Source organism: Mus caroli, unplaced genomic scaffold, assembly GCF_978045245.1.
Source record: "Mus caroli unplaced genomic scaffold, Mus_caroli_1 scaffold_7, whole genome shotgun sequence".
Taxonomy (NCBI): Eukaryota; Metazoa; Chordata; class Mammalia; order Rodentia; family Muridae; genus Mus; species Mus caroli.
In genome coordinates this window covers 2903806-2928120 of record NW_028227262.1, presented here as the reverse complement: position 1 = coordinate 2928120, position 24315 = coordinate 2903806, and the positions used below count along the sequence as shown (strand labels likewise).

Genomic DNA, 24315 nt, shown 5'->3' with positions numbered 1-24315 from the left:
ACTCAGAGTTGTAAATACACAATTCCGTGTGTGTGTGTGTGTGTGTGTGTGTGTGTGTGTGTGTCCTACAAAAAACCTGTTGCCCCAGAGACTCTAAACAACCAAGACCCAACAAACAGGGTAGGAGAAAGGAAATTTAGGGGGATGGGGGAAGGAAAATGAGAGCCTTGGCCCAGAGTCGTCTGGCTGAAGCCTCTGGGTAAGAATCAAGAACTGTGATAGAGCTACCATTTGCTGAGGAGGCTGCCTGTGTGCGACAGTGTATCTTCTCTAGAGAGACCCAAGTAAGTAAGTAAGGCCACAGTGCCCATGACCCCGGAGCACATGTGCTCTGACCCTTCCCCGAATAAGAATCTGCAGTTTTGTAGGAATCTCACAAACAGTAGGTAAGCGTTGGGTTACAGTAAAATCACCCTACCCTTCTGTGTAGCCTGCCAGACAAGGGTCTCACCTTATCAACTATAACCCTATCCAAGGCCCAGCAAACAGTCAATGCTCTCATTGAAGTCCCTTGAAACGAAGTCCTTTGAGACATAACTTCAGTGCCCAACAAACTACACACAAAAAATTGTAAAGACACTTAAACACAACCCTTCTACTTATTTACACTTATTTGTGTGCGTTTGCTCACGGGTGCACTCACGCACGAATGTGTGCATGTATTTGTGTGTGCTATAGGGCATTTGTGGAGGTCAAAGAACATCTTGTGGAAATCAGTTCTCTCTTTTCATCCTAGGGATCAAACTCAGGCCATTCGACTTGGGAGCAAGCACACTCACTGCGGAGTCTTCCCACCAGCCCATCGTTCCCTCGATGTGTGCTTTTAGAAATTATTTATTCATCTGTCCATTTATTTATTTGTTCATTTGGGAGAAGGGTGCACGCAGATCCTGGTGTGGGAACTCAGAGAGGACAACTTGAAGTGTGTGAAAGTCTCTCTCCTTCTGTCAGGTAGGTTTTAGGACTGACTCTCAGGTCTTCAGACTCTAAGGCAAGCACTTTTACCTGTGGACCCAACACATTGCCTCCACCCAGGACTCTGTTTTGAGAAGCCCAGACCCATGCCCATGTCCATACATGGTTATGCCATATCTTTTCTTTGTTCCTTGCTATTAACATACTCACACGTAGGTGTACACTTAAGCACATGTATGCACATATGCATACACATATACACAAATGCACACATGTACACACACACACATGCACACCCACTTCCTAAAAGCCTGCAGTTCTACTTCACGGTGGCTCATCTGGAAAGTCTCCTCTGTGGTCAAGCGAAAACCCTGGTGTCACCCAGTGGAGATCTCTGGAATCCCTCAGGCTGCCACAGGCCACTGTGAAGCTGTGTCTTCGGCCCACTTCCCACTGCTGCTGACTCTGTGAGACCTTAAAATTTTCCACTTTCTAAATTAAAAAGGTTTTTTTTTTTTTTCATGAAAAAGAGCATCACTTTTGTCTTCACTTGGGTATTTACATCTTATGAAAAAGAATGTCTAGCCCTGGGTGTGAAGGTTCTGACCACAGGTGCAACCCTTACCTACCTCATGGGTAATTAAGGCCCACTCTGTTGGGCATAATGACCAATTATTATGCGTTCTTGCTAAGTCGCCCTGCTTATTATTCCAAGAAGATAAGTTCCCACGCCTTGTCAACAGGCTCCTCCTCTCCACGTTCAGTGGAGCGAATGACTCACAGTACTAAAGACCTTTAAATAGCTTGAATGTTCAACTATTGGTGATTTGTTGCTGTTCAGTGTGGTATATTGACTCCCTTACAATGGATGATGAAGTAGCTGGCTGCCTTCATCTTCCCTCGTTTCCTCCTGCTCATACAATGACATAACCATTTAAGTCCCCTGTTTGTTTCTTTAGAATTAACTACCAACCACAGTGCTAAGTGCCTCAAGGGAGGAAGATCACACATGGGGGACCCACAGATTTAGACAACAATAAAGTTAACCTGAAAGTTTAGTTAGGATCCTGTTGTCACTGTCATCTGTGCTGAACTAAAGGCTTCTCTCTGAAATTAACTCTCAAGGGAAACTCAAATGCACAGTGCTTCCTCTGTGCTGCTAAAATGAAATCATGTGATATTATAAATGAGGTGATGTGGACGGAGATGGCTCCTAGGGATATGGAGAAGAGTCCTAGGTTTAAAAATGGCATAAAGGGGGCTGAAGGGATGGCTTGGTGGTTAAGAGCATTTGCAGCATTCTGCTTGCTGCTCTTGCAGAGGAACCAAGTTTGGTTACCAGTACCCTCATGGTGGCTCACAACCATGCCAGTACCATGGGATGATCACCGGCAGTGGAGTGGATCAACCTGAGGTTAGAGTACTACAGAGGGCAGAGCTATAGTACCTTGGGTTGCCTTGGAGATCCCAATTTGTTCCAGATGCCAGAGCCATGGGTTATCTGCTGAGGAAAGCTGCTAACAAGGGAGTGGAAACAGCCCAAGAGAAAAAAAGTTTGTTATAGTCAACAAAGATGAAAAAGGAGTTAATGATCTGAAGACTGAAGACTGTTTTGACATCAGACATGGAGATGCAGAGTTTGGAGTTTGTCCAGCTGGTTTTCTGCCTTGGTTAAGTGATTAGATGAATCTCAGATGAGACCTTGAACTTTGGACTTTTAACATTGTTGAGACTGCTGTAGACTATGGGGACTTTGAAATTTGGAGTAAATGTATTCGGTATTATGCTATGTTAGGTATGGCCCCCATAGACTCATATGTTTGAGCAAGTCTATGGGGACCAAGGAGTGGACTGTGATGGTTTGTATATGCTCTGCCCAGGGAGTGGCACTATTAGAAGGTGTGGCCCTGTTGGAGTAGCTGTGGTCTTATTGGAGTAGGTGTGTTACTGTGGGTGTGGGCTTTAAGACCCTCATCCTAACTGCCTGGAAGCCAGTATTCTGCTATCAGCCTTCAAGTAAAGATGTAGAACTCTCATCTCCTCCTGCACCATGCCTGCCTAGACACTGCCATTCTCCCACCTTGATGATTATGGACTGAACCTCTGAACCTGTAAGCCAGTCCCAATTAAATGTTGTCTTTCATAAGACTTGTTTTGGTCCTGGTGTCTGCTCACAGCAGTAGAACCCTAAGACAGGGGCTAGACTTTTCGTGGCAACTCTTAAGGCTGCTTTCTCTTTTTTTCTCGTTTTTCCTTCTTCTCACCTTCTTCTTTCTTCCCATTCAACACCCTGAGACACATCTCAGCGTCCCCCTGGGATCCATTCGTTGCTTTATTGGTAGAACGATTCAGTCTCCCTGGGGTTTTCACACCCTATTCTCTCCCTACAGTTCTTTCTGGTTCAGAAAAACTGACAATGGATGTTATTCTGTCCTCTGCTTCCAACCTCACCCCGGATTATTCTCCCTTCACATTTGCTTTTCTCTAGAACATTCCACTGTGATTCTTGACTTTCAACTGAAGTTCTCTACTTTCAACTAAACCATTCATTGGATTAGTCAGCCAGCAACACAGCAAAAGTCAGATATAAACCATACCTGGAAGACAACTGGGAACTTTGTGTTGATAAGCCTTGATTTGTACCTCATACACACACACACACACACAGAGCATGTCCCTTGGACTTAAGTCCTGGCCTGAATGGAAAGGGGAAATGAGACTGTCACCTGAGCATGGGATTCTGTTCTCTGCTTTCTAACCTGCTGAGACCTGAGCAGGCAGCCTCATACCTGTGTCTACCCCTAGGGAGCTACCCACTGCCAAGCCTGTCTTCCTGGTCATGATGGCCCATGTCCTCTCAAACTGTAGCCTCAACAAACGACTCCTCTCAGGAGGTGCTTCTATCTGGTGTTTGGTCCTAAGAAAAGGAAAATAGCTAAAACATATAGCTTGCAGAGATTGTGGATTTGATCTTGTTTTGTTTTGGTTGGGTTTTTGGTTTTTTGTTTTGTTTACTGTTTGTTTAAAGACTTTATTTTACAAACTTTTTGAAAATATAACTATTATTAATTGTAATTAACATTAACAAAAGTAGTAATATGACTTTTTAATGTTTTTCATAGAACATGATTTTAATTTTTTTAAAAGATTTATTCATTTTTATTTATATGAGTACACTGTAGCTGTCTTTAGACACACAAGAAGAGTGCTTTGGATCCCATTACAGATGGTTGTAAGCCACCAGGTAGTTGCTGGGAATTGAACTCACAACCCCTGGAAGAACAGTAGGCAATCTCATAGGGAACCTTTTAAACTAGTAATTGATGTGGGAGGGTCCAGCCCAATGTGGGTGGAGCCACCCTTGGGCTGTTGTCCTGGGTTCTATAAGAAAGGAGCCTTAGCAAGCCAGAGAAAGCAAGCCAGTAGATAGCACCCCTCCATAGCCTCTTCATCAGTTCCTGCCTCCTGGTTCCTGCTCTGCTTGAGTTCCTGTCCTGACTTCCTTCAGAGATGTGCAAGTGTTAGCCAAGTAAACCCTTTCCTCCCCAACTTGTTTTTGGTCATAGTGTTTCTTCACAACAGTAAAAACCCTGACTAGAATGCTTCCTAAGTCTTAAAAAGTGAACCCCCGCCGGGAGTGGTGGCGCATGCCTTTAATCCCAGCACTTGGGTGGCAGAGGCAGGCAGATTTCTGAGTTCGAGGCCAGCCTGGTCTACAAATTGAGTTCCAGAATAGCCAGGGCTACACAGAGAAACCCTGTCTCGAAAAACCAAAAAAAAAAAAAAAAAAGTGAACCCACCTTTTAATTTCCTAAATATCAATGAGTTTGGGAGAAATTGTTACATAACACTAACATACAAAATGGAAGCGGTGGACACCAGGAAAGGCCACACCTGTATGGCTCCAATCACATGAGAAAGCGGTGCAGGAAAAGTAAGAAACCACCAAAAAGATCTGTGAATGCTGGGATTTCTGGTGGGTTCGGACCACCAGGCAGCACACAGAGGAGTTTAGGTGGGTGGGACCGCTTTGTATGCTTGTGTAGACACAAGTCACTGGGCCCTTTCCAAACCCACTGAAGGCATCACAGAACCATCAGCTGCACTAGTTCAGACTTATCACTGGTAACAAATGTGTCACTGCAGTGCTAGAGGTGGGCAATAGGGTGGGGTGGGGGGACCAAGGGTAGATGGGAATTCCCTGTACTTCCCACTCAACTTTGCTGATAACCTAAAACTGCTCTGAAATGAATTATAAAGTCTATTAGAAATGTATTAACTTGTGGGGTGTAGTGACACTTGGGAGGCAGAGGCAGGCAGATCTCTGAGTTTGAGGCCAGCCTAGTCTACAGTGTGAGTTCCAGGACAGCCAGAGCTACACAGGGAAGCCCTGTTGCCTTCAGGCTTTGCTGCCCTTCCTCTCTCTCCTTGTCCCTAGCTCCCAGGTGATCTGGCTCCAGAACTCTTGGGCTCACACTAAGGTGGACACCCCCCCAAGCCAAGTAGAAATCACCACTCCCGACCTCTGTGTCCACTGCCTTCATCTGTCCCAAACACTCAAAGTGACTGTGGGTGCAGAGAAGAACGCCAGACTTCCTCTCCAGCCAGGGTCCAATTTAAGGGGTATATTCATTATTTTCCCCCATTGCTATGATAAAACACCCAACAAAGGCGATGGAGAGGTTTATTTTGGCACTCGGTTTTAGGGTACAGCCCTTCAAGGTAGGGATAAAGTCGTGATGCATTGGGAGTGATTAGACTCACTGCTTCCACAGAAAGACAGACAGCAGATAAATGCTCACCTCACCTCCTCCTTTTCGTTAAGTCCAGGACTCCCGCTCACAGGAATGTCACTGTCTATATTTAAGTTGGATCCACCCACCTTAATCAACCTAATCAAGATAATCCTAGATGATTCTAGATCTTGTCAGGTCACACCCCACCTCAGTGGGATTTGATTGGGAGGGGTTCGGGGCTGAGGACTGAATCCAGTACCTGGCAGTGGCAGGCAAGCGCTCTGTCATTGAACCACACCCTTCTCCCTACTTAAGAGGGCTTTACCAACTGTGGACTGAGTGGTTTCCGCAGCTTTTTCAAGCTGGCCCAGTCTTAAGTACAAACACAGATGGCTACTGTTGTAGGCAGGTTCCTTTTTCTGTAAGGTGAAACCTGGAAGTCTAAAAAAAGCTTCCTCTCAAAGGCTACGATTCCCATCCACCCCACCCAAGGCAGACTCTTCATGGACCCAAATCCTTCTTGCAATGGGGCGAGTCCCCAGCAGGAACAAACGTTCCTTCCAGTCCAATGCAGTCACTGCCCAGTGAAAAGGGCAGGGGAAGAGGCCAAGCCACCACAGGCCCACGGTGTGGGGAGAGGTTTCCCAGAGCAACCACTCCCAGGACCAAAAGCAGCCGATCCTGCCCCCTCCCCTCTGTGAGCCATTTCCTGCCGGGACAAACAGCCCCTCCCAAGCCCTGATTTGAGTTTGCTGCGTGACCTGAAGGTCTGGAACAAAAATATATGGTCCCTAGGGTGTGACTCCATGGCAGTCCCAGAAAGAGCATGGGTTATTTTAATCTGGTAATAAATAGTCCAGTCCTAATAAATGAAACAGTCACTTCTCTATCCTGCTTAAATGTGTGAGCAAATGCACTGAAAACCTAAGACGTCTGGTTCTTGGCCAGATTGGGAGTGTGCATATGTGAGTTTGCCTCTTTAATTCCCCATTTAGGCTGCCCTCTTACCTCCTTCTGGCAGCTTTTTCCTCCCCTGGCAAGCCATCCCCACCCATCTCAACCCCAACCTTTCATTTGCAGACCACGATCAAGTTTGGGAAGGACTTGATTAATTTGAACAGGCTTGGAACAAATGAAAATTGAAGTCACGCTGGGAAAGACAAAGACAAGCAAAGATTGTGGGACCAAAGTATGAAATAGAAATAGAAGATTTGGAAAAGAAAACATGCCGTTAAGGGAGAGCCACACAGGGTGAACTCTCCAAGCTGTAGACCCCTAGATATTCAGGCAGTTGATGATTGGTGGGTGCAGAATGGAGGGGGGTTCCTCAGTGTGGTAGCTGCTCACTAGCTACTGTAAGTGACCCTAATTAAACTTATTGGTTCAACAAGCTAGACTTGAACAGAAGTGTCTTTGGCCTATTGGTAGTGTCCCATCTGTCTGACTCCTCCGAAGAAGTTTTCACGATGCTTGCATATCTGAAAATACCCTTTACCTGGTTGATAGCAAACCTGACAGAGAATTCTAAGGAGAAACACACTTCCCTTCTGAATGTTGGCAGCCTTGTCTGTCACTGATAAGGACTCTGGAGCACCTTTGATGATAGCACACATGCACGAATGCATGTGTGTGTGTGTGTGTGTGTGTGTGTGTGTGTGTGAGAGAGAGAGACCTTTGTCTCCAGATTATATTACAGCTCATGATGCCTGCTGTCGATTTGTTGATGTAAGCTTCTGTTCCATTTTGTTTTGTTTTTGTGGGACTAAGGATTGAAGCCAGGGCTTTATGTCCTGTGAGATGACTGGCCATGAGATTGTTTATTTTGGTATATGTCTGCATAGTATACATGTGTGTACAAGTACATGCTAATGTATAAAGGCCAGAAGTGGTTTTTATGTTTGTTTTTTGTTTTGTTTTGTTGAGACAGAGTCTTTTACTGAACCCAAAGCTCACTGATTGGTTAGGCTGGCTAGCCAGCAAGCTCCAGGAATGTAGATGTCTTTAATCCTAACATCGGGTATGATGGTTTGTATATGCTCAGACCAGGGAGTGGCACTATTAGAAGGTGCGGACTTGTTGGAGTAGATATGTCACTGTGGGCCTGGGCTATAAGACCCTCATCCTAGCTGCCTGGAAGTGAATATTCTGTTAGCAGCCTTCAGATGAAGATGTAGAACTCTCAGCTCCTCCTGCACCATGCCTGCTTGGATGCTACCATGTTCCTGCCTTGATGATAATGGACTGAACCGCTGAACCTGTAAGCCTGGGGAAGCAAAGACAGATCTATTTGTGAATTTCAGGCTACCCTGGTCTATATACAGTCCCAGAACACCTAATGCTAGTATATAGTGAGAATTTGTCTTAAAACAAAGCAAAGGCTGGAGAGTTGGCTCTTCAGTTAAGAACACTGCTGCTCTTTTTTTTTTTTTTTTTTTTTGGATTTTTGAGACAGGGTTTCTCTGTGTAGCCCTGGCTATCCTGGAACTCACTTTGTAGTCCAGGCTGGCCTCGAACTCAGAAATCCGCCTGCCTCTGTCTCCTGAGTGCTGGGATTAAAGGCGTGCGCCACCACTGCCCAGCACACTGCTGCTCTTAACCAAGGAGCCAGGTTAGATTTCCAGCACCCAGAAGGCAGCTCACAGCTGTGTGTAACTCCAGTTCCAAGGAACTCACTTTCTGGCCCCTCAGGTACCAGGCATACATGTGGGGTACAGACATACACTCAGGTAAAAGACCAAACACGTATTTTTTTAAAAAGTGCATTGTGTCTAAGGGATGACAATCGAAGCTGTCCTCTGGCACATACATGTGTATACAGAATTACTTTGGAATCCTTGGATGGAATCACTAAATGTTTTTTTTTAATGTATTTATTTATTTATTTATTTATTTATTTATTTATTTATTTATTTGTTTAATGTATGTGAGTACACTGTTGCTGTCTTCAGACACACCATGAGAGGGCATCAGACCCCATTACAGATGGTTGTGAGTCACCATGTGGTTGCTGGGAATTGAACTCAGGACCTCTGGAAGAGCAGTCAGTGCTCTTAGCCGCTGAGCCATCTCTCCAGCCCTCACTAAGTGTTTATAAAGGTTCTCACTAGCATTCTTCTTGAGTTGGATGCAACAAGATTCAAAACACCTTTCTGACTGAACACAGAAAGCACAACTTACTATATAGATACCCAGTCCCCGTGAATGCTTAGTATTGTCCCTGTTCTGGGTGGGCATGTACGTGCCCTGGCGTGCAAGCACAAGTCAGAAGACAGCTTTGCGAAATTGGTCTCTCTAGAACCTCTAAATGGGTTCTGGAGATCAAAGTCAGATCATCAACCATGCAGGGCAAGAGCCTTTTCCCAAAGAGCTACCTTATTGGCCCAACAAACTATTCTTTTGAAGAGTTTGCACCAGGGACTGGAGAAACAGCTGGATGGTTAAGAGCTTGGACTGGGCTGCTCTTCCAGAGGACCTAGGTTCAGTTCTCAGCATCCACACGGTGGCTCACACCTGCATTTTACTCCAGGTCCAGGGCATCTGACGCCCTCTTTTGGCTTCCATGGGTACTGCACACATATGGTGCACGTATGCTCGCTCAGGTGCATACACAGACACATAAACATTTTTTTTTTAATCTTAAAAATAAAATCACATTATTCACTGACAGATACTAAAGCTCTTCACAGAAAAATTGGGTTTTTGAGATAAACTCAAGTAGTACTGTTTAAATGAAATACTTTATTATGTTTTTATACTTAAATATACTGCTGTATGTGTTTTGTGTGTGCATGCTTGTGCACATATTGGGGTATGGATAAATCCAAGGTCTTGTGCATGTCAAGGCCAGTTGTCTGGCAATGAACTATGTTTCCAGCAGTTCCTATTCGTGTTTCTACTTGCTGATTGGCACACCCTGCAGGGAAATCTAGCTGGGAAGTCCTTCTGAAGATGCACTTGATAAAGAGGATGTCTGTGGTTTTATAATTTACCCGTGTTTCCACAACCTTGCAGTACTCAGCCCTGATGAGACTTACTCCCAGGAGACCAGATATGCACTTCTGTTCATCAAAGCACTTTTGTCTGAAAAATATAATCGTATATAGCTTGACGCTTAAAGCTCACACTCCTGTGGTCTGTGAGTGTCCACGTGGTTCCCCTCAGAGTAGTTCACACTGGCACCAGAGTGTTGACTCAATCACCTCTTTGATTAAAACCTTCAATGGCTGCCCATTGCTATTATGTGAAGCTTTGACCTTCTCCACAGGCCCTGTGTGGTCTAACCAAGGAGGAGGAAGAGGAGTCATTTTCAGTTCTTTGGAAGCCCTGTTTGGGTTACTTTGTCCAGGGAACCAAATCAGCAGACAGTGCAGGTTACCCTTTGAAGGCAGCAACCCCACTTCTGGGAGGCTGGAGAGGGTAGCAAACAGAGAGTAGATTCCAAACTGACATTTGCTCTCCATCTCTAGTTTTAGTAAAACAGTCAGCAAAAAGCAATCATCAACACAATAACCACATATCCAAAAACTGCTCATACCTGCCCCAGACCCTTCTAGAGGACTTTATAATTAAAGAAACCACAGGTCTTTTGACTTCCCTTAAAGCCTTGTCTTCAATCTTAGCCCCAGAACTGAAAAAGGAACTTATATTCATGCCTGTGAAGTGAAGTCATTCATACCTTACCTCCTTTAGTTCAATGATGGCTCTGGGAAGGAGGGAAGGTCTTCTTCAAGTCCCAGGTAGTTAGAAGACTGTGCAATGAAGCAAAAACCACCAAAACATGAGAATTACAACCAGCAATTGGCTGAACAGGATGAATCTCCACACAGGCTTCCTTTCTGTTCCACTCCAGATGTCCATCCTAGCTGTGACAGTGTCTTCGTCCTTTTTATTTTGTTATTTAGTTTTAAGTGTTTGTGTGTCTGTGTGTATATCTGTGTGTGTGTGTGTGTGTGTGCACATGAATGCAGTGTATGTGCCCTCAGAAGCCAGAGGTTTTGGATCCCCTGTAGTTGTAGGTATAAATAAAACTGCTCGAGGAGGTAGGTGCCGGAGTCATGCAGTACATGCTCTTAACCACAGAGCCATCATCACCTCAGCCCCAGTCTTTCCTTCTGTGGGAAAGTTAACAATATGGACAGATGCTGGTGTGAGCAAGCATGAAAAGGAGTGAGCTGTGGTGTGTGGTTTGGAGGGTGCTAGAGCTTTGTGCCACCTGAGGTGGTCATTTGGTGAAGGCTTGCCAATGTACAGTGGTCACTGCTTTTGCTTGCTCCTGTCTAGGAATTTGCCAAGACTTTCAGAGTCTTTGTTCTGACTGAGAGTCTGCTGTGAAGAGAGATGTGAGAGGGAGTTCACCTGTTCTCACACAGAGAAGGCTGTGTACACAATGGCTTAACACAGAAAAAACATCAGTATTAGAAGGTTCCAGAAAAACTTTTTAAAAAAGAACTACTTTCATAAAATGTGAAACTTGAATGAGGGCTTATCAGTCTTTAATATCTACAACTGTATAGAGAAGACCATGCACAAACTGTGGGTGCACAGAGGACGTTGTACTCACAGAGAAGCACTGAGAGACTTGGGAATATTAATCACACTGTGTTTCCTTGATGGAGGAGATAAAATCAAACACCCCCATTCCATCCAGAGGGCCAAGAGCCGAGGTTCTTAACATCCTGGTGACATTTCTGCTATCTGTAGAGACATACCTCACCCAAATTCCCCAGAATGATTATCCTAGACCCTTCCCTCTCTAGACTGTTACTCATCCTTAGGGTAGACGTCAAATGTTCTTTATGGCTTTCTGACCTCTATGCCATCTGTCAGAGAGTACACAGCTTCTAGGTCTTCTAGGTAGAGAAGTCATGCTTATGGTCACATGTACTTTGTATGAGAGACATTTCACAATCAAACCATAGAAGTGCCTGAGCCCAGGGGTTTGCTGGTCCCTCTAAAGTGGACTCCCATGTGTCTTTCCTTCCCGTATGAGCAATTGGAACACTTCCCGTGTTTGGTTTGCCCGTGCTCGGTCTGTCTCTAGTCAAGCAGGCTGGCAAACAGTTGCCTTCATTAGACTTTTTCTTGAGGCTCAGGTGGCAATCAATGGGAGCATCTAGTAGCATCTGGGCTACTCCTGGGGTGTAAGTGAGAGATACCCTCCTTCCTATATGTGGGTCTCAAGAACCAGACCTATGTTATCAGGCTTGGTGGCAGGAATCTTTACCTGCTAAATCATTATGCCAGCCCTTCCAACATTCTCCATCTGCCTCCTTTCTGCACTTCTGAGAATTTCGTCAGCTAAACAACTAGAGAAAGGATTGGAGTTGTGCTTAAAGCCAGTGATCAGGGTGGCTATAAGAACAGGAAAGAAACTTCACTTTCCACTGAAGGAAACCATCTCTCCTTAACTTCCTTAGTGTATAGATTTTTAAAAGAGCTGACACATCTCTGAAGAGCTAATTTTAACAATTCAAATAGTCTGCTGAGGCTGAGTCATGTTCACTTATAAAAACCAACTACTTTACATATTCCATATTAATTTAGCATAGACTTAGAGAAGAGGAAGAACATAAAACCCATATTAAATCACAGGAAAAAATGTTAGTAATGGCCACAGCATCTATTTCTCACTTGGGGTTATTACCTGAGATCCTGAGATAGATAGATAGATAGATAGATAGATAGATAGATAGATAGATAGATAGATAGATAGATAGATGGGTAGATAGATGATGGATAAATAGCTAGATATAGGTAGATGGATGAATGGGTAGCTAGCTAGCTAGATGACAAATAGATGGAAGGATGGGCAGATAGATTAGATAGATAGATAGATAGATAGATAGATAGATAGATAGATAGATAGATAGATAGATAGATGAATAGATAAGATTTTAGAAGTCCTTACAAATGAGCTATTATTTAAAACAAGGATTTTTAAAAAAAGATGTATTTCCAATTTAATTGTGTGTTTACGAGCACGTGACTGCAGGCCCCCATGAAGGCTTAGGAGGGCGTTAGATCACTTGAGCTGGTGTCAGATGGTTGTGAGCCTCCCAGTGAGGGCACTGGGAACTGAGTGTGAGTCTTCTGCTCTTAACTGCTGAACAGTCTCTCCACCTTCACGGATTTTCTAGAGAATGTTTTATGGAATAAAATATGCATATAATTCTAATTAACATACATGTACATGCATTTATATTTCTTTCACTAAATACTAACTGAAAATGATAATTTCTTTCATTCTAATGGGATGCAGGAAATTACAGTCATATTAGAGATACCTGTGACTTTATTACCTGTCAAATGCTACACATTGTCTACATCACATTAAAGTCACTTCAGTTGTCTCCAAATATTGTTGATTTGTATTATAAAATTCCTGTCTGTCTTGATGTTGTTTAATGCATTAACAAAGAATACGGTGTAAGACTGTCTAGTTGTCTACAGCTGTGTAACAAATTGTCCCAAAACTTGTTGTTGAATATTTTTAATCCCAATCCAGGGTTTCTAACCTGCCTTTGACCACTTAGTTCCTGGATAAAACGCACACACACAACCTTTATATTTACAGTAAGCCTTAATCAGCACAAGAGCTGGGCAGATCTCTATCCTCTATGCTATTATGTCTATTTCCCTGCCAATAATTCCATTATATAATTTGTCATATCTTGCCTGAGCTATTCTTAGCTCCAATTAGCCAACCCACATGGCCATTATTTTAAGATTCTTACCCCATAGATAGCATCTTCTTATTTTTTCACCTTCTCTCCCACATGGTCTCCTCAGACCCCAAGCCCAGGAACCCAAGACTCCTCCTATCTCTCTTCTGCCTTGCTATTGGCTGTAGGCATCTTTATTTACCAATTGGGTAATTTGAGGGGCAAGGTTACATAGGGACACTTGGGTATAGTCACTTGGGTACATGTAGACTCTCCCATCCTTGAGGCAACCAGGCCTTGGGGTTACATTACATTACATTTGCTTGCATTACAATACAAGCAAAATACCAAACCTCAACAAAATACTTTGTAATTTAAAACAATTTATTGTCTGGCAGTGTGGCTCACACCTTTAAACCCAGCATTTAGGAAGCAGAGGCAGACAGATCTCTGCACTTAAGGCCAGCTTGGTCTACTGATTGAGTTCCAGAATAGCCAGGGGTACATAGATAAGGGGTATCTTATCTCAAAAACAAACAAACAAGCAAGCAAGCAACCAAACAAACAAACAAACAAACAAATTCTTCATTATTGCACAGTTGTATGGGATAGGACCTGGCTTGGCTCAGCTAGGTCTGGTGCCACAAGACTGGACTCAAGGCTATGGAAAGGGCTGCAGCCAACACAAACTCTACCTCTAAACTTACTTCCAAGATTGTTGGCAGATTTAGTTCCTTGAGAATTATTAGGTTGAAGGGCTTAACCTTTTGGTGGTATTTTTGTTTTATTTTGGGACAGGGACTTTCTGTGTGGCCTAGACGTTATGACCAGGCTAACCTCGATTTCACAGAAATCTGTCTGCCTTTGCCTCTCAAGATCAAGTCTAGGCTCTGGACAGCTTCTGACTGTGGTGTGTCTTAGTTCTTGGAGCTATGACCCTCATTATAATGTAAGCCACAGTAGAGCAGCTAGTTTCCACCCAGGTGAGTGACAACTAGAGAGGGTGGGTGGAATGATGGCTAGAGTGCCTTGTAATCCAGTCATGTAAACGACTAATCACGACTCTCGCTATACTCCCTTTTAAAGAACAATATTACAAGGTCCAGCACACACTCAAGAGAAGGGAATTACATAAGGCAAAAAAGCCAGGCGTGGTGGCGCAAGCCTTTAATCCCAGCACCTGGGAGCAGAGGCAGGCGGATTTCTGTGTTCGAGGCCAGCCTGGTCTACAAAGTGAATTCCAGGACAATCTGGGCTATACAGAGAAACTCTGTTTCGAAAAAACCAAAAACAAAACAAACAACAACAACAATAAAAAACATAAGGCAAAAAAATCTTAACTTAAGCACTACCTACTATACAGTAACATCACAAATTCACTTTTTAGCATTTTGATACGCATATATTGGCATAATTGATTTCCCCTGTAGACGTAGATACTTTTCTAAAATGCATTTCAGAATATTATCCTGAAAAGTCATCCACAGAATTTGCAAAAAGGTTTCAGTTTGGATAACATCAATGACCTCCTAAGGGAAGCTGTTTAGCATGATCTCAAGCTATGCACAGAGGTCAAACTTCTGCTCAAGTCAAACGTTCTAGATTAGTTCACACTATCACAGTGTTGAGAAAAGGCATACATATTTGGAAACATGAATTTGCTATCAAACAAACAGTAAACTATTCTTGATTCTACACACTCAAGTTGGTATGCATATAATATATGCATATGTGTATATATAAGATGCATATAGTAAAAGGAGTACAGGCCTCTGCTAAGCTTGTTGGATCACAGTTAAACCTGCCATTTGCAATGACTGTATGATTATGTAAGTGGAACAAATTTCCTCACAAATACCTGAATATCAAATTCCTTCTTTTCTTAAGCCATGCACGAAAAAAAAAACCCCACAGAATATAATGTATGTATGTGTGTGTGTGTGTGTGTGTGTGTGTGTGTGTGTGTGAGTGAGTGAGAGAGAGAGAGAGAGAGAGAGAGACAGAGACAGAGACAGAGACAGAGACAGAGGAGACAGAAATAATGAAATCATGCTATGATTCCTTCCATATGACAAACTTAGAGATATTAGTTTGTATTTGTGTGTATCTATCTGTGTTTTGTGAGTGTGTGTATGCACAGGTAGATGCAAGTATACTTTCATGTGCAGAGGCAACTTTTTCAATAATGTTCCACCTTATATTTAAAGCAAACTGATTCTGAGCATGGTGTGTCACTATGCTCACGGGAGTGCTGTTGCCTGTGGAAGCCGGAGGGCATCTGCTCCTCTGGAGCCTGAGTTCCTGGTGGTTGTGAGACACACCATGAGGATGCTGGGAAGCAAACTTAGGGCCTCTGCAAGAGCAGTAATTACTCTTAATCACTGAGCCACACATCCAGGCCAAAAGGTAAATCTTTTGTTTTGTTTCTGATACAGGGGATTGAACTCAGGGCCTTGTACATGCCAGGCAAATGCTCTACCACTAAGCTACACCACGGACTCTCCACCTTATTTTTTTTTAAGATTTATTTATTTATTATATGTAAGTGCACTGTCTTCAGACACTCAGAAAAGGGAGTTAGATCTTGTTACGGATGGTTGTGAGCCAGCATATGGTTGCTGGGATTTGAACTCATGACCTTCAGAAGAGAAGTCGGTGCTCTTACCTGCTGACCCATCTCACCAGTCCTCCACTTTATTTTTTGAGACAGGATCATTCGATGAACTTTGAGCTCTTGGAATGACTGAGCTGTATGGGAATAAGCTCCAGAATTCTGCCCATCCACCCCACCCCACCCTGTCCTCAACTGCTATAAATATTTTAAGTTGAGATACTTTAAAAACTCTCTCATTTATTTATTTATTTATTTATTTATTTATTTATTTATTTAATTTTTTTATTTTTCGAGACAGGGTTTCTCTGTATAGCTCTGACTGTCCTGGAACTCACTCTGTAGACCAGGCTGGCCTTGAACTCAGAAATTCGCCTGCCTCTGCCTCCCAAGTGCTGGGATTAAAGGTGTGCGCCACCACTGCCCAACCAGTTTAGGTACTTTTGTTTGTTTATGTTGAATTTGTCTTCATTTAAGGACCAGGCCTAATTTCAAAAAAGGCCTTAAGGCTCCAGCTTCAGGAATAGACCATAAGTCCCCAAAACTAAGTCATAAGACAGCCGCTCTAGGAACAGACCATAAAATCCAGAACAAGATCATAAAACCCCCTCCCAAAGAACAGTGTGGGGATAAACACAAAAATGGGAAATATCTTATCTCAGAATGGGCCATCTGGCTGGGCAGCCCTACTTCATCACGTGGTTGAATGTTTGTGATCTAGAGATAAGGACCACTGGCCACATATGATTGAACATTCATGACATTGGAATGTAGACCACTGATCACCTGTGGCCCCCTAGCACCCACCAATGAAATTATAGATTACCTAATTCTTCTAGAGAGTTGCCTTGGTTTCCTGTAAGAAGTCCTGCCTGCCTTTGTCTGGGATCGCCGTTTCAAAGAATGGTTGACCCTTGCATACTGGATGTTTCTGTGGAATAAACACTCGTGGTTTTTGCATACTATCTGAGTCTGGGCTCTTCCTTCAGTGATTTTTGACCCTTACATTGTGTATACGTGTCTCTGTGTAAGTGTGCACATGTACATGTATGTAGGTGCCTCTGGTAGCTGAAAAGGGGCATCCAATTTCCTGAACCGGAGTTACTATGGTGTGCGCCATTTGCTGTGGGTGCTGGGAACCTAACTCTGGCCTTTTGTGAGAGCAGAAGGGGTTCTTAATCACTGAGCCATCCTCTAGCCCTTGTATATATTGTTTTAATAGTGTAAAAGCTAAGGGTATTTCACAAAATTCCACTGCTTAAAGAATGGATTTGTCAATAGTGATTGGGAATATTGATTTGTCCTACTCAAAGACCAGTTTTATTTTAAAAAACAAAACTCTTGTCACTTTTCCAAAACTCTCCCCTGTGTTCTCCATGGGAAAGTGATTTTCTAAATATCACACACTCTTCTCCCTTTATCCACAGATTCACTTTGGCAGTACCCACAGTCAACCATGTTCCAAAATTACGAAGTGGAAAATTCCAGAAATAAATGATTCACCAGTTTTAAACTGAATGTCGTTCTAAGTAGCCAATGAAGTCTCTCACTCCCCTCACTGTGTTGCTCCCAGGACGCTAGCAGGTCCTCTGGAGTGTCAATGTTGTGTATGTGAAACTCCTGGCCCCCTGGGAGGCATGGTCCTTGTTCCAATAATCCTTATTTTATTTCATCATAGCCTCAAAGCGCAAGAGCAGCTGGCTGTCTACGTCAAAGATAAGCTTTAGCCTGCTTTTGTATTGTTAAGACTGGGTCTCACTCACTATGTAGCCCAGGCTGGTCTCAAACTTGCCGCAGCTTCTGCCTCAGCCTCCTTGGTGATGGGATTACATGCATGAAGCACTGTACCTGGAGTTAAAGTTTTTTTTTTTTTTAAAGTAAATGTTGTTGAGGTTGCTGAAATCTATGGTTATTGTTCATCTCTTACCGCGCTGGATGTATAAATTAAGAGTAGGTGTGTGTAGGACACACAGTGTAGTGTTTGGCTAGTCCGCGGGTCCTGAAGTTTGCATACCTTTGATGCGAAGGGAAGGGAAGAAAGACAATGACGACGGCAATTTTCTAGCCTAATGCTGTATGTTATGCTGTCAGCTGTTCTGGGGATTTTTAGGTAAGTTTAGCAAATTTTCATGTATGCTGGTAAGTTTCTTGTGGTCTTCCTAAATTCTTAATCCTCCTAAGCCTTTCGGGTCCAGTTATAGAGACGTGGAAGTCACAGAACTGCTACATTGGTGATCTCTCCTCTATGGAGCCATCTTTGCATTGCCTTGAGGAGAGCTGCATCACACCAGGCCTCTCTCAGGGTCAGGCAGAACCAGTTAGAACTGGAGAGGGCCATGAGACAAGAACGTTACACCGCCCAGTAGTGACTAGACTGAGCTCAGGCTCCTGGACCAAACTACACTTCCGCCCGCGAAGGTGGGGGTCGGTACTGGCGCTGACGCCAGAAGGACACTTCCGCCTGGGTGCGTATGACGTCAGGGGCGACCCCTTTAAAAAAAAAAAAAAAAAAAAAACTAGGAGTCAAGCCTCGCGAGAGTCTGGCGCTTTGGCACCGCCTCACGGGGCGGGACGGGGCGGGTCCTGGCACGAGAGACGCGCGCCGCGGGCTGCGGTGACTGAGGAGGAGACTGAGCGGGCGCGGGCGACACCGGCAGGTGAGAGCGGGCGAGGGCGCCGGCGCCAGCGCGGGGCAGGGCCGCGGGGCTCGGGCGGCGCTCGCTGCGGGGAGGTGTGAGGGGCTTGGCGTGGTACAGCCCGCGGCGCCCGGCCCAGGTGTTCCCGGCGGAGCGGAGAACCGCGGCCGTGCGCGGCGTCCCCGGGCTGCAGGCGGGGCCGCGCCCCCACCGCCTGTCAGTCACTGGGGCCTTCGCCGAGCCGGGTGCGGCAGCCTGCGCACCGGGAGCGGAGCCGCCAGCCCCGCGCGCGCCCTGCTCCGGGCCCACCTTCCCGTCCCCTCGGGACGCAGAGGGCACGGCTCGCCGGCACAAAGTTGCCGGTGCACAGCGACGGCAAACTGTGCCCGAGCCGCCGCGTCCCTGTCACCGATGCTACTTTCTCTGTTGCGGGGTCGCTCTTGGGTCCCGAAGTTTGGAAAAACGCGCTGAAGAGATGCGAGGTGGGTCTGGAGCAGCGGCTGGTGTAGAAGTGCGCTGCTGCCGCCCCTCGGGACTCACTCGGTGCAGAGCCGGCGCGCCCTCCGGCTCCTCTGCAACTTGGGATGCGTTTCGGTAGAAGCCACTTATGGATTTGGCTCTGGTATTAGCCACCAGAAGACTGCCAAGAAGCCAGGCGAACAAAGTTCAATGGTTTTAAGGTGGTGATTACCCCTTATTTGGCAGTCGTGGCTTAAATCGGTCAGGTCTCCCTACTTTAAGTCAATAAGCCTTGCTATTTGCATATCAAGTTGTTTTGATGTCACACGCACAAGCATAAATGGAAAGGTTTTTTCTCTTACGCCTCAGGATATATAAAACAATTAAGTTTATTATGCTCTCTCCCTCGTGGCCAAGAGGCACTTTATTTGAGTTAGTTGCTCTTGTGTCTATTTGGGGAGATAATTTAGTTCAATATACGATAAATTATGATATTGCGCGAGGTCATAAAAGTACTTTTATTTGGAAAATCCTGGTCTCAGAAGAAGTACAAGGGATAAAAGTTTGGTGTTCGCCTTCGCTCTGCTGAGCGTTTTTCTCCTAGTTAGAGGCCTGATTAGGTTTCCCATTTGTTGGGATGTGTTTAGAATGAGAAGCATAGTTCGTTGTAGTTTCTGTGCTCTTTTGAAAGGCCTTGCTGTTAAGTAATGAACAAATTAGACTCAGAAAAACCACATTAAATAGAATACTGGAAGTCTCAGCACTTGTTTTCTTGAGTTTGCTTACAAATAAGCCAAAGAATAGAAACTAAGGCTGCCTAAATAAAAAGGTGTTCTCTGCAGTTTTTATTATTTAAAACAGTTTTAAAATTTAAATATATTTTGATCATAGCCCCTTCTCCCTCAAGCCCTTCCAGATCCTCTCCTCCTCTCTACCCACCCAACTTTAAGTTCTTTCTCAAAAACCAAACTCTGCAGCTTTTTAAATACTAGATTTTAATTTCAAAAAGTGGGACATTAAGAACAAAAGAAAATGATAAAAACCAAAATGATAAAGCATTAGTCTCAGTTTGGCCATTTTTCTTTAGAAAAGTTCCACTCCCTCAAAGACCAGTGACATCTTGTTAGTAGAATTGGTAACATGCCTTAGCAAGTGCCTTCGCACAGAGCTAGGAAAAGTTGAAGACACCAAAGCCAGGAGGATTTTTGTATCTTGCTGTAATGTTAAATGAGTTTATTTTCCATAAATGTAGGACCAGTTAAGCAAGCATATTGCTGTTTGAGAATCCTAGCATTACATTCAAATCAACAGATGGGCAAGCTATGACTGGGTTAGACTAGACATATGCAGAAAGCCTGCCCCTGAATTTTTATGTGAAAAGCACCATGGTCTCTTTCAGTGAGATGATGAAAGCAAGCTTAAGGCAGCAGCGTTGTGTTTAAACAAGCAGGTTTATTCTCCTATCCTTTCTTCTTTGTTCCCCCAACAGTTTTTGTTCAAGTCCCAAGGAAGTATTTAGTGAGGCATGATCAGTGCTGCCATATACAGGTTACAGGGCACTTCAATCTCCAGGTAAAGGTTCTGCGGATTGGCAGGATCTTATTGTTTACAAGCATTGGAAGCAGGGATGAAGGGAGAGAAGGGCTAGTTGCCTGACTTACACAAATGCTGTGGTCTTTGTCCTGAGGGAGAGACATGTGACTCCACTTCCAGTAACTAGAATATAAAATTCCTACTGAAGCCAAGGAAGGAAGGGTCAGTTTTACCAGTCAACTGAAGGGTTTTGGGAGGAAAAGGCATCTGTGCAGATGATTTGGCTGACCTGGTTGATGGTAAGACTGTAAGAGAACACTTTATACAGGGCCTCTGCTGCCAAACCCTTCACTTATACATCTTGTTTACCAGAGGGAGTGTTTCTACCACTTCCGCCTTACTGAGGGAGTAAATGAGGTGTCAAAGTCAGGTAGACAGTAAGTAGTAGAGTTGCTTTGGCCTAGACACCCGTGGGTTTACACACTACCTCCCATTGTCATTCAGGAAGGTCTTGCTCAGGTCTAGTTGCAAAGAGTGGATTTTGGAAAATGCATCTAAATTTTGGGAATGCCAACGAAGTGAAAACCTAGGTAAATGAGTTGTGGTTTTTGTTTGTTTTTCAGACAGAGTTTCACTGTGTAGCTGTATAGTTCCAGGGTGTCCTGAAACTTAGTCCAGGCTGGCTGTAACTCACACAAATCCATTTGCTTCTGTCTCCACAGTGCTGGGACTAAAGGTATGCACCACCACACTCAGCAAAGGAAATATTATTTTTGGCATGTAAAATTTAGTCACTTTGAAAGTTGCTTTTGATGCTAATTAGTTGTAGCCATCAAGTAAGACCCATGTAGATTCAAAATGAGAAATTAGAACTACCCCTTCCCCGCTGCACCATTTCAATTGTTGTATTATATCTTGTGTAAAGGCTACTTGGCATTAGATATTGTTTGGATTGAATTATGAAGTTGAAATTGAGTTGATGTCAGTCTCTCAGACCTTTCAGTTTTTATTTCCATAAATAGCTATTCTGATAATGTCTGAAGCAAGGTTTGGAATAGAGTTTTGTACATGTGTAAAATGAGAGAAGTTCAGCCATGGATACTCAATATTGGAGTGTCATTTAATGTCTCTGAGAATGTGAAGTCACAGGTGTTAATATCAGACACTGTGCTTCATACAGGTCTGCTAGATAAATGGATGTTGAAAAAATAGTCTGTCAGGTTCTAGTTATGAATTTTCAGGCTTAATGTTTGGTACTGGTTAACTGAAAACTGGAGTCAGTAAATTCACTTAAACGTGTATATGGTGAGCATTGGTGGGGCCCTGCCTATCCTTACCAACCAACCATACTGTGAGATCTAGGCTCTTACCTTCTTCATCTTTGCTCAGATGATCTCTACTTGTTAAGGATCAGGGACCAGTCTCTCAGAGTGTAAAAAGTGCTCTCTCCTTGGCTGAATATGATAGGTTCTAGGATCCTTCTCTCTAAGTCAACAGTTTATGATTGATAAGCTTTAATGGGAAAAGTAGCAGCTGTCAGTATTTAAAGTTCATGAAATAAGACAAAGATAGTAAAAAGAAGATATCAGCATATCTTAAATCTCTGTTTCCACTTCTCATCCTGTTGGTTTCGGCATCTGCAATTCTCTGTCACATATGTGCAATAGCATCAGTTATTTGTACCTTTGACAGTTCCTTCCAGATCTGCAGCCCAAAATTTTGTAGATGCTTTTTAAGTTTGTTTTAATAGTTAAAAAGGTTTACAGCACCGGGAGTGGTGGCGCACGCCTTTAATCCCAGCACTTTTGAGGCAGAGGCAGAGGCAGGCAGATTTCTGAGTTTGAGGCCAGCCTGGTCTACACAGTGAGTTCCAGGACAGCCAGGGCTATACAGAGATACCCTGTCTCGGAAAACCAACAAAACAAAACCAAAAAGGTTTACAGCATTGCTTTTCAACCTTCCTAATGCTGTGACCCTTTAATACAGTTCCTCATGTTGTGGTGCCCCTCAACCTTAAAATTATTTTTGTTGCTATAACTGTAATTTTTTTGCTCCTGTTACCATTCATAATATAAATATCTAGTATGCAGGATATATGATATGCAACCCTTGTGAAGGGTCATTGGATTCCAAAAAAGGTCACAATCCACGGGTTGAGGACTCTGGCTTACAGGGTTCTCTTAAGTACAGGTTTGCTTTTGAAAGGTTCTTTATCCTAAGAGATATCATGTGTTCCATCAAAGGGAAAGCAAGCACCCTTCTTGGGGAATGGAAATTTGGAGAACATCTTTTTCCCATGTAGAATAGTTTTGTCTGTATTGAAAAGTACTGAGGCATGATACCTCCCTCCTAGAGGCCTCTGCACAGATCTTAGGGAAAACCTTGACTGTTACAGGTCATGTGGTGTTGTGACCATACACATTCATGTTGTATGAATCTAAACAAAACTCAAGCCTTGCTAGTAGCCTATGGGAACTTGTACTTGTTTGAAACTTAGCTCATGTATTTATTTTTTACGAATATTAGTTGTACAGAATAAGAAATCTCATAGTGACATTTTCATAGGATATGCAATGTACATTGACCCCACATCAACCTTCTATTGCCTGTTGTCACCTCACTTTTAAATTCCCGAGCCGGCTCCTGCCTTCCCGGTAGTGAATACTGGATGATTTGCCAACCCAAGTTGCTGTTGATTCTCTGTGCATACACACAGGTTCATTGTTTTCCTAGTCTTTGTTGGGTCTTATTCCGCATGTACAGTGTTTGCATTTATGCAAATCTCTGATGGAGTATACGAAGGTAGCACTTATTCTTATTACCATCCTCATTGTTTACTACCTTTGTATTTGATTCACAAAGCAAATTTATTCCCTCCTCTCCTGGTTTCTGGAGCATCTTTATTGTGGTTCCTGAGCTGGTGGAATTAATAATGTTTAGCCCCTCAGATCCACTGCAAATCAACACTTCCAATGAGAATCAAGATGGCAGCACCGGATGACTGCTAATTGCTGGTGCCATCAGTTTTTTGCATGCTAAATCACAGGCCCTTTGCTGTGGGTCATGGCTTTGATTGTCTTTATCAAAGTTTATAGATAGTTGAGTCTGGGCAGAGAAATGCTTGTAGACATTAACACTCACTTTCTTGGTATGGTTTCACAATCTGTTATACATGTGCGTGAGCTGCTGTGCCTGGTGCTTTTGTGACTTGGAATTTTGACTGTGGTTCTCTCAACAATTCTCAGTTGTCCAGTAGAAGCTGCTTTATATTGATCAAGCGTCATCTCCCAATTTGATTCATAGATTTGATTCAGAGCTGTTCTCTCCCTCTTACAGAGGCTTCACTCTGTTCTCACCAGGGATACATCTAATTTCTCAATAGCTGTTTAACTTATTACTTAATATATACTGGCACAGTCCTCACTAGCATAAATACATTGTATATAGATAATCTGATTGGATATCCAGGGGAGCTTTATGGATTATTATCTGAGGAAACTGGAGCTTAGAGAGCTAAGGTGACCTGTCCAGGTATATGGGGAGATAGAGGTAGAGTTTGATAGTGACCCTTAAGACCCAGAATTGCTCTCTCTCTATCTCCTGTTACTTTATTGCAAAAGCTTTTTTTTTTGCTGTCTGTTTATCCAGCTTCCAGTCTTATCTGACTTTTCATTTTTCCCTTCTACCTCTTGGATAATTCCCCTTAGGAGCTCTTTAGAGTTTTGCATGTCAAATATAAATTTTTCTGGGAAAAATGTACAACT

At 43.6% G+C, this 24315-nt stretch overlaps 1 protein-coding gene across 10 annotated transcripts in view; it reads left to right on the top strand.

The window, feature by feature from the left end:
• The first annotated feature begins 18504 nt into the window (after nt 1-18504).
• The window catches only part of Stk38l (serine/threonine kinase 38 like), a 55432-nt gene continuing 49621 nt past the window's right edge, over nt 18505-24315 (top strand). For 3 of the 10 annotated variants that reach the window (XM_085839769.1, XM_085839768.1, XM_085839774.1), the window contains exons 1-2: nt 18513-18580; nt 21175-21287. Coding sequence is in view for 2 of the 10 variants with exons in the window: in XM_085839775.1 (XP_085695901.1) it covers nt 19035-19041 (7 nt within the window). In the remaining 8 variants the exon portion in view is untranslated. The other 7 variants (XM_085839775.1, XM_085839766.1, XM_085839773.1 and 4 more) reach the window with 5 other exon arrangements.